At 42.7% G+C, this 14,181-nt stretch overlaps 1 protein-coding gene across 1 annotated transcript in view; it reads left to right on the top strand.

Moving 5' to 3' along the window:
- Positions 1-14,181, top strand: part of GASK1A (golgi associated kinase 1A) — a 90,351-nt gene that overhangs the window by 34,088 nt on the left and 42,082 nt on the right. The window contains exon 2 of the mRNA XM_069730046.1: positions 11,588-12,991. Coding sequence (XP_069586147.1) covers positions 11,588-12,991 — 1,404 coding nt within the window. The remainder of the gene's footprint in view (positions 1-11,587; positions 12,992-14,181) is intronic.

The following is a 14,181-nucleotide window of genomic DNA, read 5'->3' as shown; positions in this document are numbered from 1 at the left end:
TTTTCTGAAAATCATTTTTTTTTATTCTATTTTTTTTTCCATGGTTATGGGGCTGCCAGCATGTCTGAATTTACAGTAGCCATACTGATCAAAATAATCTATAGTTGGGAGATTCTCACTGACTTTTATAGAATTGTGTTGGAGGTGGGGGAGGTATGATTGACCCATCACCTGCTTTAAATGGTAGATACAGTTATGGATGAAAGTGTTGGCACCCTTAAAATTGTTCCAGAGAATTATTGCAATTTCACATGTTTTGTTATGCACCTGTTTATTTCCTTTGTGTGTATTGGAACAACAGAAAAAAAACAGAGGAAAAAAAGTCAATTTCACACAAAACCCCAAAAATGAGCTGGACAAAATTGTAGGTACTCTCAACTTATTTGCTTGCACAAACTTTGGCATAAATAACTGCAACCAATCACTTCCTATAACCATCAAAAAGCTTCTTACACCTCTCAACTGGAATTTTGGACCACTCTTCTGTTGCAAACTGCTCCAGGACTCTCATATTTGAAGAATGCTTCTTCCAACAGCAATTGCTCTCGACTTCAGAACTCTCCAGCACTTTGTTTCCATCCGTTCTTGAAGTATGTTTGGGGTCATTTTCCTGCTGGGAGACCCATGACCTAGGACGCAAACCCAGCTTTCTGACACTGGGCATTACATTGCAACCCAGTATCCTTTGGTAATCTTCAGATTTCATGATGCTTTGCAAACAGTCCAAGGCATCCAGTGCCAGAGACAGCTAAACAACCCCAAAACATCTTTGAATCTCCACCATATTTGACTGTAGGGTCTGTGCTCTTTTCTTTGTAGGCCCTATTCCATTTTCGGTAAACAATAGAATGATGTTCTTTACCAAAGAGGTCTATCTTGGTATTAACTGTCCACAAAACACTTTCCCAGAAGGATTTTGGCTTACATATATTTTGGCAAACTGCAGTCTACTTTTTTATTTCTCTGTGTCAGCAGTGGGGTTCTCCTGGGTGTCCTGCCATAGCATTTCATTTCATTCAAATGTCAACAGATAGTTCTCACTGATATTGATGCACCAGAGCCTGCAGGACAACTTGAATTTCTTTGGAACTTGATTGGGATTGCTTATCCACCATCCGGACTATCCTATGTTGCAACCGTTCATCAATTTTTCTCTGCCGTCCACATCCAGGGAGATTAGCTACAGTGCCGTGGGTTGTAAATTTCTTGATTATGTTGCGCACCGTGGCAAATGAACATCAACATCTCTGGAGATGGACTTGTAACCTTGAGATTGTGGATATTTTTCAACAATTTTGGTTCTCAAGTCCTCAAGACAGTTCTCCTCTTTCTGTTCTCTATGCTTAGTGTGGCACACACAATGCAAAGATTGAACCAAATTCTCTCCTTTGTATCTGGTTTCTGGTGTGATTTTCACATAGCCCACACCTGTTACTTGCCACAGGTGAGTTTGAATGGGCATCACATTCTTGAAACAAAGTTGTTTATCCACAATTTTGAAAATTATGTCCAATTTTCCTTTTTTTCCTCAATTTTTTTTGTGTTGTTCTAATACACACAAAGGAAATAAACATGTGCATATCAAAGCATGTGTAATTGCAGTAATTTTCTGTGAGAAATACTTCGTTTTCTGGAACAATTTCAAGGGTGCCAAAACTATTGGCCGTGACTGTATTCTACAGTGCATCAGTATAGAGTGGGCTGTCAGTCGGTGCTGGGACATGTTACAGCCATCTCTCACCATATAGTGAGCTGTGACTGAACACACTCTAGTCACACTTCTATGACTGAAAGCAGAGGCTACCATGAGGAATAAAGTTAATTTCCTCCCGTGGCAGCGGGTCCCTCAGTGCGGCGGTTGCAGGGCTTCAAAATGCAATTAACCTGCAAACTAACCCCATATCTGCAGGTTAATAGTGTTTTTTTCACATGACAGGTTCTCTTTAATTCTGAACTTAGCCACTGGATTTCAGCTAGACCACACTCACCCACCAGTGTGTCACGGTCCATTATTCATGGACTAGCTGCGGATCTCCTGACCTGAACTCAACAGCCTCATAGGCATATATGAAGCTGTTGAATTCAGACCCACTGTCAGGCTGTGCAACAGTGTCCGTACTCAGACTGTGACACAGGGCTAAGTAGATTCGGTCCTAGTCTATCATTTTAGAAATCTGCCAAGTTGAAGTTCATAGACTCCACCATTGTGTTCTATATAGGTTTGTCTAATCTTACCTCAGTATTGCTTATGCTTCTTCGCAGCAACCATCAGTTTTGGGGAATAGAAATCCTGGATGAAATGTTTAATGTATTACTACTTCTATCTATTTTACTTGTGTGAAGTTTAATTTACTTCAGAAAAAATAAAGAATCACTTAGAAAATGTGAGTTATTAAGAGCACAATAGTGGAGAATGTACCGAGCAGAATGTTCTAGCTGGAGGTTTCAATTATACAGTCATGTAAAATCTTTCTGCCAAGTTCCAGGACATCAAAGACCCTATAGTTAAAATATTCAGTGGATTTCTCTAGGGTTTGGACAAAATGTACAATTAATAAATACAACTAAATCCATTCAGTGATGTGTTCTTTTTTTCCATATTATTATAGCCATACATTTATAGAGATCTAGCATGCAATATTAGACCATATTCTTAAATGTTTATTCATAGTTTTTGGGAGGCAATCTATCAAAGACTTGTGGTAAAGCAAAGGAGACTTCCCCGGGTCCAGCTCTGACTCTCCGCCGCTGCTCCCGATGTCTGTAGTGAGGACTAAAGGCAATAATGGATTGCAGTGGCTCACGGATTAGTTGTTGTGCTGACGATGTGATGTCAGCACTGCAGACAGTAATATACACCATGTGCAACGGAGACACTGCCCTTGGTGTGGGTATGGTGAGTAAAGAACAGTCTGTTTATCTTTTTAAATAAAGTGCAGCAAAAGGGTAAGTTTTTCCTGAAACCAGAAAACCCCTTTAAGGGCCTTTTTATACTTTAAACTACCAGCCACCAAACTGATAAATTCAGCGGGTTGGACCAGCAGTTTGAATGTGCGCTGAGGCCTCCTAACTCTTCCCTGACCGGTAATGTCAAGGACAGAACGATGACTGTCGGTCGATGCTTTTGTTCTCCCTGAGATAAACCTCAAGAGTCTTGTAGTAGCCTTTAATAGAGACAGGAACGCTCCTCAGTATAGGGGACACGGGAAAGATAGCTGTCGAGCAAAATGTTATCTTATGTCTATAGGGTTTTAAAGAGAGAAGTGTGACATGCTGTAGAAGATATTGGATCGGAGCTGGAGAAGACACTGCAAGCAAAGTAGTAAAGACAGGACCCAAAGCAGTGGAGGATTTTGCATTTTAGTTCCTCAAGGTTACAGGCAGTATACTTCCAAACCAGATGCTACAAGGCCAAGCACTTAAAGGGAACATGCCAGCTGGTTTTTACTATGTAATCCGAGTGCAGCATGAGGCAGGGGCTGAGACACAGATTTCAGCGATGTGTTACTTATTAGGCTGTGTACTGTAGGTTCAATACAATTAATGTTTTATTACCAGGAGATTATCACTGCACTGACTTGACCCAGTGTGTTTGCTTGTCCAACTATGCTCCTCTTCTAATAATAATAATCTTTATTTATATAGCGCCAACATATTCCGCAGCGCTTTACAGTTTAACAGCTTCAAACACAACAGTCATAAGTAACAATGTTAACAATACAATAATTAAAGCAACATAAGACGCCCCTGCTCGTGAGAGCTTACAATCTACAATGAGGTGGGGAAATACAAAGTACAGGTGTGTATTTACAATGATGTATTTACAATGATGGTCCAGCCATCTTCAGGGAGTGGGGGATAGATGGAAGTAGTGAATGGGCTACACACAAACAAAATAACTGATTAGGGAACATGATAGGCGGCTCTGAACAAATGTGTTTTGAGGGAGCGCCTAAAATTATGCAAATTGTGGATGGTCCTAATTTCTTGAGACAGAGCGGTCCAGAGGATTGGTGCAGCATGTGAGAAGTCTTGTAGTCGGGAGTGGGAGGAATGGATTAGTGCAGAGGTTAGTCGAAAGTCATTTGCAGAGCGAAGAGGTCGGTTAGGCCGATAGACAAAAATGAGGGAGGAGATGTAATGGGGTGCTGCACTGTGAAGAGCTTTGTGGGTGAGAACAAGTACTTTGAATTGTATCCTGTAATGAATGGGCAGCCAGTGTAATGACTGGCGAAGAGCGGACGCGTTTGAGTAACGATTAGCTAGATAGACGACCCTGGCTGCTGCATTAAGGATAGACTGGAGAGGGGAAAGTCGAGTGAGGGGGAGGCCAATTAATAGAGCATTACAGTAGTCCAGGCGGGAGTGGATCAGGGCGACAGTGAGGGTTTTTGTTGTTTCTATGGTGAGAAAGGGCGGATTCTAGAGACGTTCTTCAGGTGTAAGCGGCACGAGAGGGCAAGAGATTGTATATGGGATGTGAAGGAGAGATCGGAGTCAAACATAACACCCAGACAGTGCAAATGGTGCCGGGGTGTTATTATGGTGCCACCCACAGAGAGGGAAACGTCAGGTTTAGGGAGGTTAGTAGATGGTGGGAGCAGAAGAAATTCAGTTTTGGAGAGGTTGAGTTTCAGATAGAGAGCGGACATGATGTCAGAGACTGCGGACAGACAGTCAGTGGTGGTCTGTAGTACAGCAGGAGTAAGGCCAGTGGATGACGTATATAGTTGTGGGGCTGTGTAGAGGGAGAAGAGAAGGGGGCCAAGGACTGAGCCCTGAGGTACCCCGACAGTGAGAGGAAGAGGAGATGAAGTGGAGCCAGAGAACAGAACACTGAAGGAATGGTCATAAAGATAGGAGGAGAACCAGGAGAGAGCAGTGTCCTTAATGCCAAGTGACTGGAACCTAGAGAGTAAGAGAGGGTGGTCAACAGTGTCGAAATCTGCAGAAAGATCGAGAAGGATGAGCAGAGAGTGGTCACCATTACATTTTGCTGTCAGGAGGTCGTTGGTCACTTTGATGAGTGCAGTTTCTGTCGAGTGTAGGGGGCGGAAGCCGGACTGTTAATGGAGAGGTAACGGGTAAGGCGGAAGTAGACTAGGCGCTCCAAGAGTTTAGAGATGAAGGGGAGATTGGAGACCGGTCTGTAGTTGTTTGTGCAGGATGGGTCGAGGGTGGGTTTCTTTAGTAACGGAGTAATGATAGAGTGTTTGAAGGAGGACGGGAAAATGCCAGAGGAGAGTGAGAGATTAAACATTGTAGTTAGGTGAGTAGTGACGACTGGAGAGAGAGACTGGAGGAGATGAGAGGGAATGGGGTCGGTAGAGCATGTAGTCGGATGAGAAGAAGAGAGGAGCCAGGAGACTTCTTCTTCTGTGATGGGATCAAATGCGGAGAGTGAGCCAGGGGCCATGCAGGGAGGGATTGGAATCAATGAACTTGGTGTTTGGGAGCGGATTTCCTGACGGATATTGTCTATTTTCTCTATAAAGTGGGAGGCCAGGTCATCAGCACAAATGTCTGTGATCGGGGCTTGAGCTTTTGGCCTGAGGAGGGAGTGAAAGGTGTCAAAACGTTTCTTGGGGTTGTTGGATAGTGAGGAGATCAGAGTGGTGAAGTAGGTCTGTTTGGCGATGTGAAGGGCAGAGTTATAGGTTTTTAACATAAATTTGAAGTGTATGAAGTCTTCTAGTGTGCGAGTTTTCCTCCATAAGCGTTCAGCACTCCTAGAGCATCGCTGGAGAAATCAGGTTTGTGATGTGAGCCAAGGCTGTTTTACTCTGTGTTTGGAGGTTCTGAGGGTGAGGGGAGCTACTTGGTCTAGGGTGCTTCTAAGAGTGTCATTGTAGTGTTGTACCGCCAGATCAGGACAGGAAAAAAAGGGGATTGGGGACAGTGATGAGTGTAAGGAGTCTGAAAGTGTATGAGGGTTAATGGCTTGTAGATTTCTGACTGAATGGTAGGTAGGAGGATGTTGGGGTGAGTGAGGATTTGTGAGCATGAAGGAGAGAATGTTGTGGTCAGAGAGGGGAAGCGGTGAGTTATTTAGGTAGGAGATTGAACACAGCCGGACAAAGACCAGGTCAAGGGTGTTACCGTCCTTGTGTGTCTCAGAGGTTGAGAGCTGTGAGAGGCCGAGTGAAGTGGTTAGTGATAGAAGCTGAGATGCAGATGTAGAAGTGGGGTTGTTTATGGGGATGTTGAAGTCTCCCAGGATAAGGGTTGAGAGTTCTGAGGACATGAAGTACGGCAGCTAGGCAGAGAAATGGTCCAGGAAGTGGGTGGGTGAGCCTGGGGGCCAGTATATGACCGCTATTCTGAGGGAGAGGGGATGGAAGAGCCTGATGGTGTGGACCTCAAAAGAAGGGAATGAAAGTGATGGAGTTGGTGGGATGACCTGGAAGGTGCATTGTGGGGAGAGGAGTATGCCAACTCCACCACAAGGTCTGTTTGTGGGTCTCGGGGAATGGGAGAATTGAAAGCCACCATGGGAAAGGGCAGCAGGGGAGACTGTGTCAGAATCCTGGATCCAGGTTTCAGTGAGGGCCAATAGATTTAGAGAGTTGTTCAGAAAGTAGTTGTGCAGGAAAGGAAGCTTGTTACATACAGACCGTGGATTCCAAAGGGCACAATTAAAAGAAGGAGATGAGGGAGTGCAAGTAATATAAGGTTAGAATGGTTTTGATGTGAGGTAGGGTAGCAGTTGAGGTTGTGGGATGGTGGACCGGGGTTGGGGGAGATGTCTCCTGAAATCAGTAGGAGTAGGAAGATAAAAAGCAAGAAGTTTTTGGAATTTTGGAAGCTTCTGATAAGCTGTCAGTAAACAAAGTATACAGAAAGCTGTGACTCAATGGTGTGCGTAGGAGCAGCTTTCTGAGCTCTGCTACATGCTACATCTAAAAACTCTGACTGTATAACAACTGCTGCACCCTGTAAACTAAGTGATATATTGTGAGATTCGGGGTCTCTTTTCCTACATCAGGCTGCTCTCAGACGAGGCTGCAAAAACCTGCTGACAGATTCCCTTTAAATCTGAGGGGTTTTGGCATGGGGTCTTTATACAGTGATGAAAACAATAAACAGTTCATCAGCTCACCGGTGTATAAGATATATTGAAGCAGGACACGGAGGGATCATGCTGGCTCTTGAGCTGAAACCATGAAAGAAATAGTGGGAAAATCCAGCAACTGCAAAAAAAAAAAAAAAAAAAAATATATATACTAGATGGTGGCCCGATTCTAATGCATCGGGTATTCTAGAATATGCATGTCCACGTAGTATATTGCCCAGCCACGTAGTATATTGCCCAGCCACGTAGTATATTGCCCAGTCACGTAGTATATTGCCCAGCCAAGTAGTATATTGCACAGCAACGGAGTATACAGCACAGAGCCATGTGGTATACAGACTCAAAATAAAAAATAAACATATACTCACCCTCCGTTGAAGTCCTGGCCCTGTGTGCGGTGCACGCGGCAGCTTCCGGTCCCAGGGTTGGTATGGGTGCAGGACCTGTGATGACGTCGCGGTCACATGACCGTGACATCATGGCAGGTCTTTCTCGCAGGACCTGTGATGACGTCGTGGTCACATGACCGTGACGTCATGGCAGGTCCTTGTCGCATACCGTCCTTGCCACCGGAACCTGCCGCTTGCATGGAGCGGTCACCGGAGCGTCGCGAGGAGCGGGAAAGGCGCCGGAATGTGAGTATATGATGATTTTTTATTTTTTTAAATTATTTTTAACATTAGATCTTTGTACTATTGAGGCTACATGGGCAGCATCAATAGTAAAAAAGTTGGTCACACAGGGTTAATAGCAGCGTTAATGGAGTGCGTTACACCGCGGCATAACGTGGTCCATTAGCGCTGCCATTAACCCTGTGTGAGCGCTGATTGGAGGGGAGTACGGAGAGGGCACTGACTGCGGGGAGGAAGGAGCGGCCATGTTGCCGCCGGACTGCGCCCATCGCTGATTGGTCGTAGCAATGGTCGTGGGCGTTTTGCCACGACCAATCAGCGACTTGGACTCCATGACAGACAGAGGCCGCGACCAATGAATATCCATGACAGACAGACAGAAAGACAGACAGACAGACGGAAGTGACCCTTAGACAATTATATAGTAGATATATATATATATATATATATATATATGTGTATATATATATATATAAACATCGCATTTATTGGGATATGGCTAAAAGCAAAGAACAAAATGAAGATAGTATAAAATAACATAATGGACACCGGGTCTACACGTTTCGAGCCTGTAAGACAAAGAGCCTTTTTTTCTTTGTTTTTAGCCATATCCAAATAAATATGGTGTTTTATATATAAAAAAGATTTTTTTGCGATTGCTGGATTTTTCCACTGTTTCTTTATACAGTGCTTGACTCTAAAGCATTATATAGGAGGTCTGGTGTAGAGGGTCTTATCACAAGAGTGTCACTAGTGTCTATGTTGTATTGGCTTGAATAGATTAGGAAACCCTGGTCTAAAGATCGAACTCTCCCAACCTGTACTTACTGCAAGATTGATTTGGGACTAAATGCAGAACTCAAATTAAAGTAGAAGTAATTTCTTCTATTCAGCTCATCCGTGTTAAAGTGAGGTTATTTGCACACAAGCTGTAAGAATAATAATCGGACAATTGAGAAGCCAAATGCAAGGATCTGCATCAACTACACATTGATTGCCACAGTTCACTTTCAGCAACTCAAAGTGGTTTTCCACTTTCAGAAAAGTTGACCCCAAAATGTTCTAAAATACCTAGAATTCCCTGATTCTGCTCGAGTCTTGTGTTTTGGTTGCAGCAGTTATCACACTGTTGATGTGGTGTGAAACACGGGGACGCAAGCAGTGGCAGGGAGCTGGCGCTGCACTTGGGGAGAGTGAATATCTGATCTGCTTGTTATTTTAGGTATTTTAGAGCATTGGGGTCCACTGTCTTAAAAGTGGAAAACCTAGGTTCAGATTGCGTTAGTGCAATCCGTTTAGCGCCTAGCGCTAGCGGATTGCGCTAATGCAATGTGTTGTAAAGGGGTCGCATTAAACGCCCCCCGATCTCCGATCTGCGAGAGCGGGGAACGGACCGTGGGCGCACCTCGGACGCTGCAAGCAGCGTCTGCGGCGCGCCACAAAACACCGGCACATCGCTAGCGCGTGCCGAAGATGGCACGCGCTAGTGATGCACGTCCCCATTGCTGTTAATGGGCGCGCTAACGGACGCGTTGCACGGCGTTAATTTCGCCGTGCAACGCTGTCCGTTAGCGCGGTCCCATTAACGCAATAGGAACTAATAGTCTGCAGAGGCTGAAAATAGGAAGGAAATTCAGGTAGCGGTGGCTGCCTCTATTCACCTCTATTGGAGTTATGGAAACTTGGCAATACACAGAGAAATAAGGTATCAGATAGGTTGTCTGATTCTTTGTTCCCCCCGACATAAGAAGCACTGAAATGTTTATTTGCCCCCTTATTGGGAATAATTTCATACAAATTTCATGCATATACTATACTCAGAATGCTAAAGTGGAATGGAAGTATGTTGTATTTTTTTTACCATTTGTTTTTATTGTATCATTTTCAAAAGTACACAAATAATAATGTATTTCAATATACTGTATAAAATAGTTTTAGAAAATCAATGAACAATCTTAAAATACTGCCAGCACATCAAAGAAAGGATCATTGGAGGGATCAAAGAATAAGCATGTTGAGGCAACCTATACAGAGTAATAAGTTAAGCAGATAGGGGTGTAAAATCCCCATGCGTTTCGCCACTGAGTGTGTGGCTTCATCAGGAGCATAAGTTCTGTGCTACTAGTATGTCGTGTTGTTTATGAATTTTCTTAAACCATTGTCCTTGTACACATGATATGCTGCATTAGGTATTTAAATACAGTTTTGCATGGGCAGTTATGTCTGACCACAACATTTTACATGTTCCAAGAACATTTATTATTGATGTGGAATATTTATTGTGCTTGTGTCTTTTTGTTTTGCTGACTTTCAATTTGACATTTTATTTGATGTATTTTCTTGTTGTGCATGTATTATAAATCCAGAGTGCAATACACCAGCATCTTATTACATTCAGTCGGCTGTTGCTGTTTTTCAGCTTTCTGTGTAATTTGGCAGATAGTGTGGACTGAAGATTTATCATTGCTTTCTGTCCAATTTATATTTACTTTAGCCTTTTGGCTTTTTAATTTGTTTTTATGTGTGTGTTTTTTGGCCTATGTGTTAATAAATATTTATACATTTGATTTTTAAAAGTGATCCCTTGTTTTTTTTGCAATTTTTGGTACGTACAGGGCTGATCCCTTTTCATTCATTGGTTCCCTCCATTTTGTTCAAATCAGTTGCTGTTGATAATGATTTCCTTCATGGTGGGTACTTTGTCCCACCATTCCATTGTAGCTCTGACAGACTGAAACAGATTTTGCTCAAGAATATCCCTGTTTTTCGCACCATCCATCTTTCCCTTGACTCGGACTATTTTCTCTGTCCCTGCTGCCGAAAAACATCCCCACAGCATGATGCTGTCACCACCAAATTTCACTGTGGGGATGGTGTTCTTGGTGTGATGTGTTGGTTTGGCGCCAGACATAGTGTTTACCTTGGTGTCTAAAAAATTTAATTTTGGTCTCATCTGACCATAGCATCCTCGTCCTTATATTTGAGGAGTTTCCAACATGTCTTTTGGCAAACTGAAAACGAGCCTTAACATTTTTGTGTATAAGTAAAGGCTTTTTTCTGCCCACTGTTCCATAAAGGCCACCTCTATGGAGTGTACGGCATATTGTGGTCGTATGGACAAATACTCCAGTCTCTGTTTGGGAACTCTGCAGCTCCTTCAGGGTTATCTTTTGTCTCTGTGCTGCCTCTCTGATTAATGCCCTCCTTGACCAGATGAGAGTTCTATTGGACGGCCCTCTCTTGACAGGTTTGTTGTGGTATCATGTTCTTTCCATTTGATGATAATGGATTTGATGGTGCTCTGGGGTGGGGTGGGGGGGGAGAGATCATCGGAGATTGGGATTTTTTTTATAACCCATCCCTGGCTTGTACTTCTCAACAACTTTGTCCCTGTCTTGTTTGGAGATCTGCTTGGTCTTCATGGTGTTGTTTGGTTAGTGGTCCCTCTTGCCTAATGGTGTTACAGCCTCTGTGACCTTTCAGTAAAGGTATGTACATACTGACAGACCATGGGACACTTAGATTGCACACAGGTAGACTTCCTTTCATTAAACATGTGACTTATGAAGGTAACACATTTAAAAAAAAAACATTTAAGTTTGGAACATGAAAAAATTTGGGAAAGTTCACAGGTTATGAATACTTTTTCAAGGCAGTGAATCTGTCTATAGCTCTCCATAATGTAAGGATTTAGGTTGTTCCTACTATATATGCTTTAAAGCACCAATGTTGCATTAAGTTGATAAACGATTATGATTATTGATAAGCAAAGAGATTATGCAGTAAATGTCATTATTTCATTATCAGTTGCTAAATAGTCTGTTATTAGATTGCAATCTAAATAGAAACATTGATTAACACTCATCTTTATTTCTTACTTTAGGCCCTGATGTTATGGTTGAGGATGCGCTTGAAGAGAAGACCTTTTGTTGGTGTCTGCTTTCTGTTCATCTTCTCTCTGTTGCTTATGAACAGTTTTCCTGCATTACCCACAAACACAAATGGAGTTTCTGAACATCGACATTTCCAACACAGAAAAGTTGTCCGACATAAGCAACTATGGGCTCACACCACAGACTCTAGTCTTGGCCTAATCCAAAATGATGACCACAAAAGTTGGGAATCTGGCTTGGAGAGTTACAGGGCGGACATGCAATCATTTCTGAACTCCAGCCACAACTGTAAGGAAAAAAGTGATTTAGGTCAGTTTAGCAAGCAAGAAGGATGGAAAAATTATCATTATCAAACCAAAAAGAAGAGGTCTGTGGCCAAAAAACATTTACTGACTGCAAGCAATGCCACAGGGCATAAATCAAACAGACTTATACTGGTAACCCATATAAACAAAATGATACCTAATTATTCAGGACCAGTAGAAATCCTTGCAGGCAGGGATCCTCATAATCTGAAGGAAAGTGGCATTTCTGTTCTGAAACCAATTTTAGCAAAAAACAATAATTTGGAAAAATCCAAAACTAAAATGCAAAGCCTACTAAAGAATTATTCAAAAGTTGTACCAGAATTTCACCACCAAAAAACAGATGAACATGTGTTTCCACTAGGCAGGTTTTCAGGCTCAGCAGGAGCAGGCTCTGTAAGAAATGGGGAGAGAGCCAGGGAGAGCTTGAGTAATAAAACGGCTTTTTTCCAGGATTCTTCAAGAAACTTTAAAAACGATTTAATCTCACGCTGCATACAATTCAAGTCTGAAAAGCCTAAGGCTGGTCATTATCTTAAAGGAGACAGATTCACTAACTCTCCTCCATGGTTTACATCAGGTGATTTGCTGAAAATGAAGTTACTTTCTGAAGGAGAAATTGTAGCAAAATCAAGAATTCCTGCTCATGGGCAGGTTCTCAAAGTTGCTTTTTGCCCCAGCTATATGGAAGGACAATGTCATCACAAGCACCACTGCAAACAAGGCTTATGTGGATTAATTAAAAGACCCAGTGATTTATATGAAGTTCTAGCTTTCCATCTTGATAGGGTCCTTGGGTTGAATCGAAGCCTTCCAGCAGTGACCCGATTATTTACTGACAGCTTATTACCATACAAGTATACCAATAGTGTGCCAAGACCTATTGTGTGGTGGGCATCGGACATCAAACATTTAAATGACTCCAACAATGACCAGAATTCTCATGCTTTGGGCTGGCTAGAATATCAGAATATGTTGAAGCATAGGTGTGGCATGGCGAACTCTCTTACTTCCATTGATACAGCACCATGTGTTGGCATTAAGCATACTGAATGGTCTAAATTGGCCTTGTTTGATTTTCTCCTGCAGGTATGGTTATTTTTTTCCACATTTATAAGTGCACAGATAGGTTGTTAGGTTGGTGTTTTTTCTAACAAGGTGTGTTGAAAACTTTAGTGCATATTAACATTATTCTGATGTTAGTTTGGTTGGGCATTAGGACATTACTGCGTGTATAATGATATAATGTCATTAGTCTAGTACATACCTCGTGGTTGCAAAGGTTAACTTTACCTGTAAATGATAGGTCGTCTCTGTCATGGAATCCAAGTCGCTCATTGGTCTCGCCAGCTGCCTGTCATGGCTGCTGCGACCAATCAGCAACGGCCACAGTCCGATTAGTCCTTCCCTACTCCCCTGCAGTCAGTGCCCGCTCCATACTCCCCGCAGTCACCGCTCACACAGGGTTAATGCCAGCGGTAACAGACCGTGTTATGCCGCGGGTAACGCACTCCGTTACCACTGCTATTAACCCTGTGTGTCCCCAACTGTTTACTATTGATGCTGCCTATGCAGCATCAATAGTAAAAAGATGTAATGTAAAAATAATAAAAAAACAAAAGACCTGCTATTCTCACCTTCCAGAGATGCATTACGAAATTACCCAGAAGACTTAGCGGTCTCGAGAGACCGCTAGGTCATCTGGGTAATTTCGCAATGCATCCTTGCATCCTGGGAACGGAAGATGGCGGCAGCCGCGCGTCTCGGCACAGCTTCGCTGGATCCTGGCGGGTGAGTATATAACTATTTTTTAATTAAAATATATATTTTTAACAGGGATATGGTGCCCACACTGCTATGTACTATGTGGGCTGTGTTATATACTGCGTGGGCTGTGCGATATATTACATGGGCTGTGTTATATACTATTTGGGCTGTGCTATATATTACGTGGCCAGTGTTATATACTGTTTGGCCTGTGTTATATACTACATCGCCTGTGTTATATACTGCGTGGCTGCTATATACTGCGTGGGCTGTGTTATATACTGCGTGGGCTGTGTTATATACTGCGTGGGCTGTGATATATACTGCGTGGCCAGAGTAATATACTGCGTGGCCAGTATTAACGCATCGGGTATTCTACAATATGTATGTATGTATGTATGTATATAGCAGCCACATAGTATATAGCACAGGCCACATAGTATTTGTCTGCTATATACTACATGGCTTGTGCTATATACTATGTGGCTGCTATATACATACATACATAGATA

Source organism: Ranitomeya imitator, chromosome 6 (genome assembly GCF_032444005.1).
Source record: "Ranitomeya imitator isolate aRanImi1 chromosome 6, aRanImi1.pri, whole genome shotgun sequence".
NCBI lineage: Eukaryota > Metazoa > Chordata > Amphibia > Anura > Dendrobatidae > Ranitomeya > Ranitomeya imitator.
Note: the sequence above shows the minus strand (reverse complement) of the source record. Positions and strands in the feature narration are given on the sequence as shown.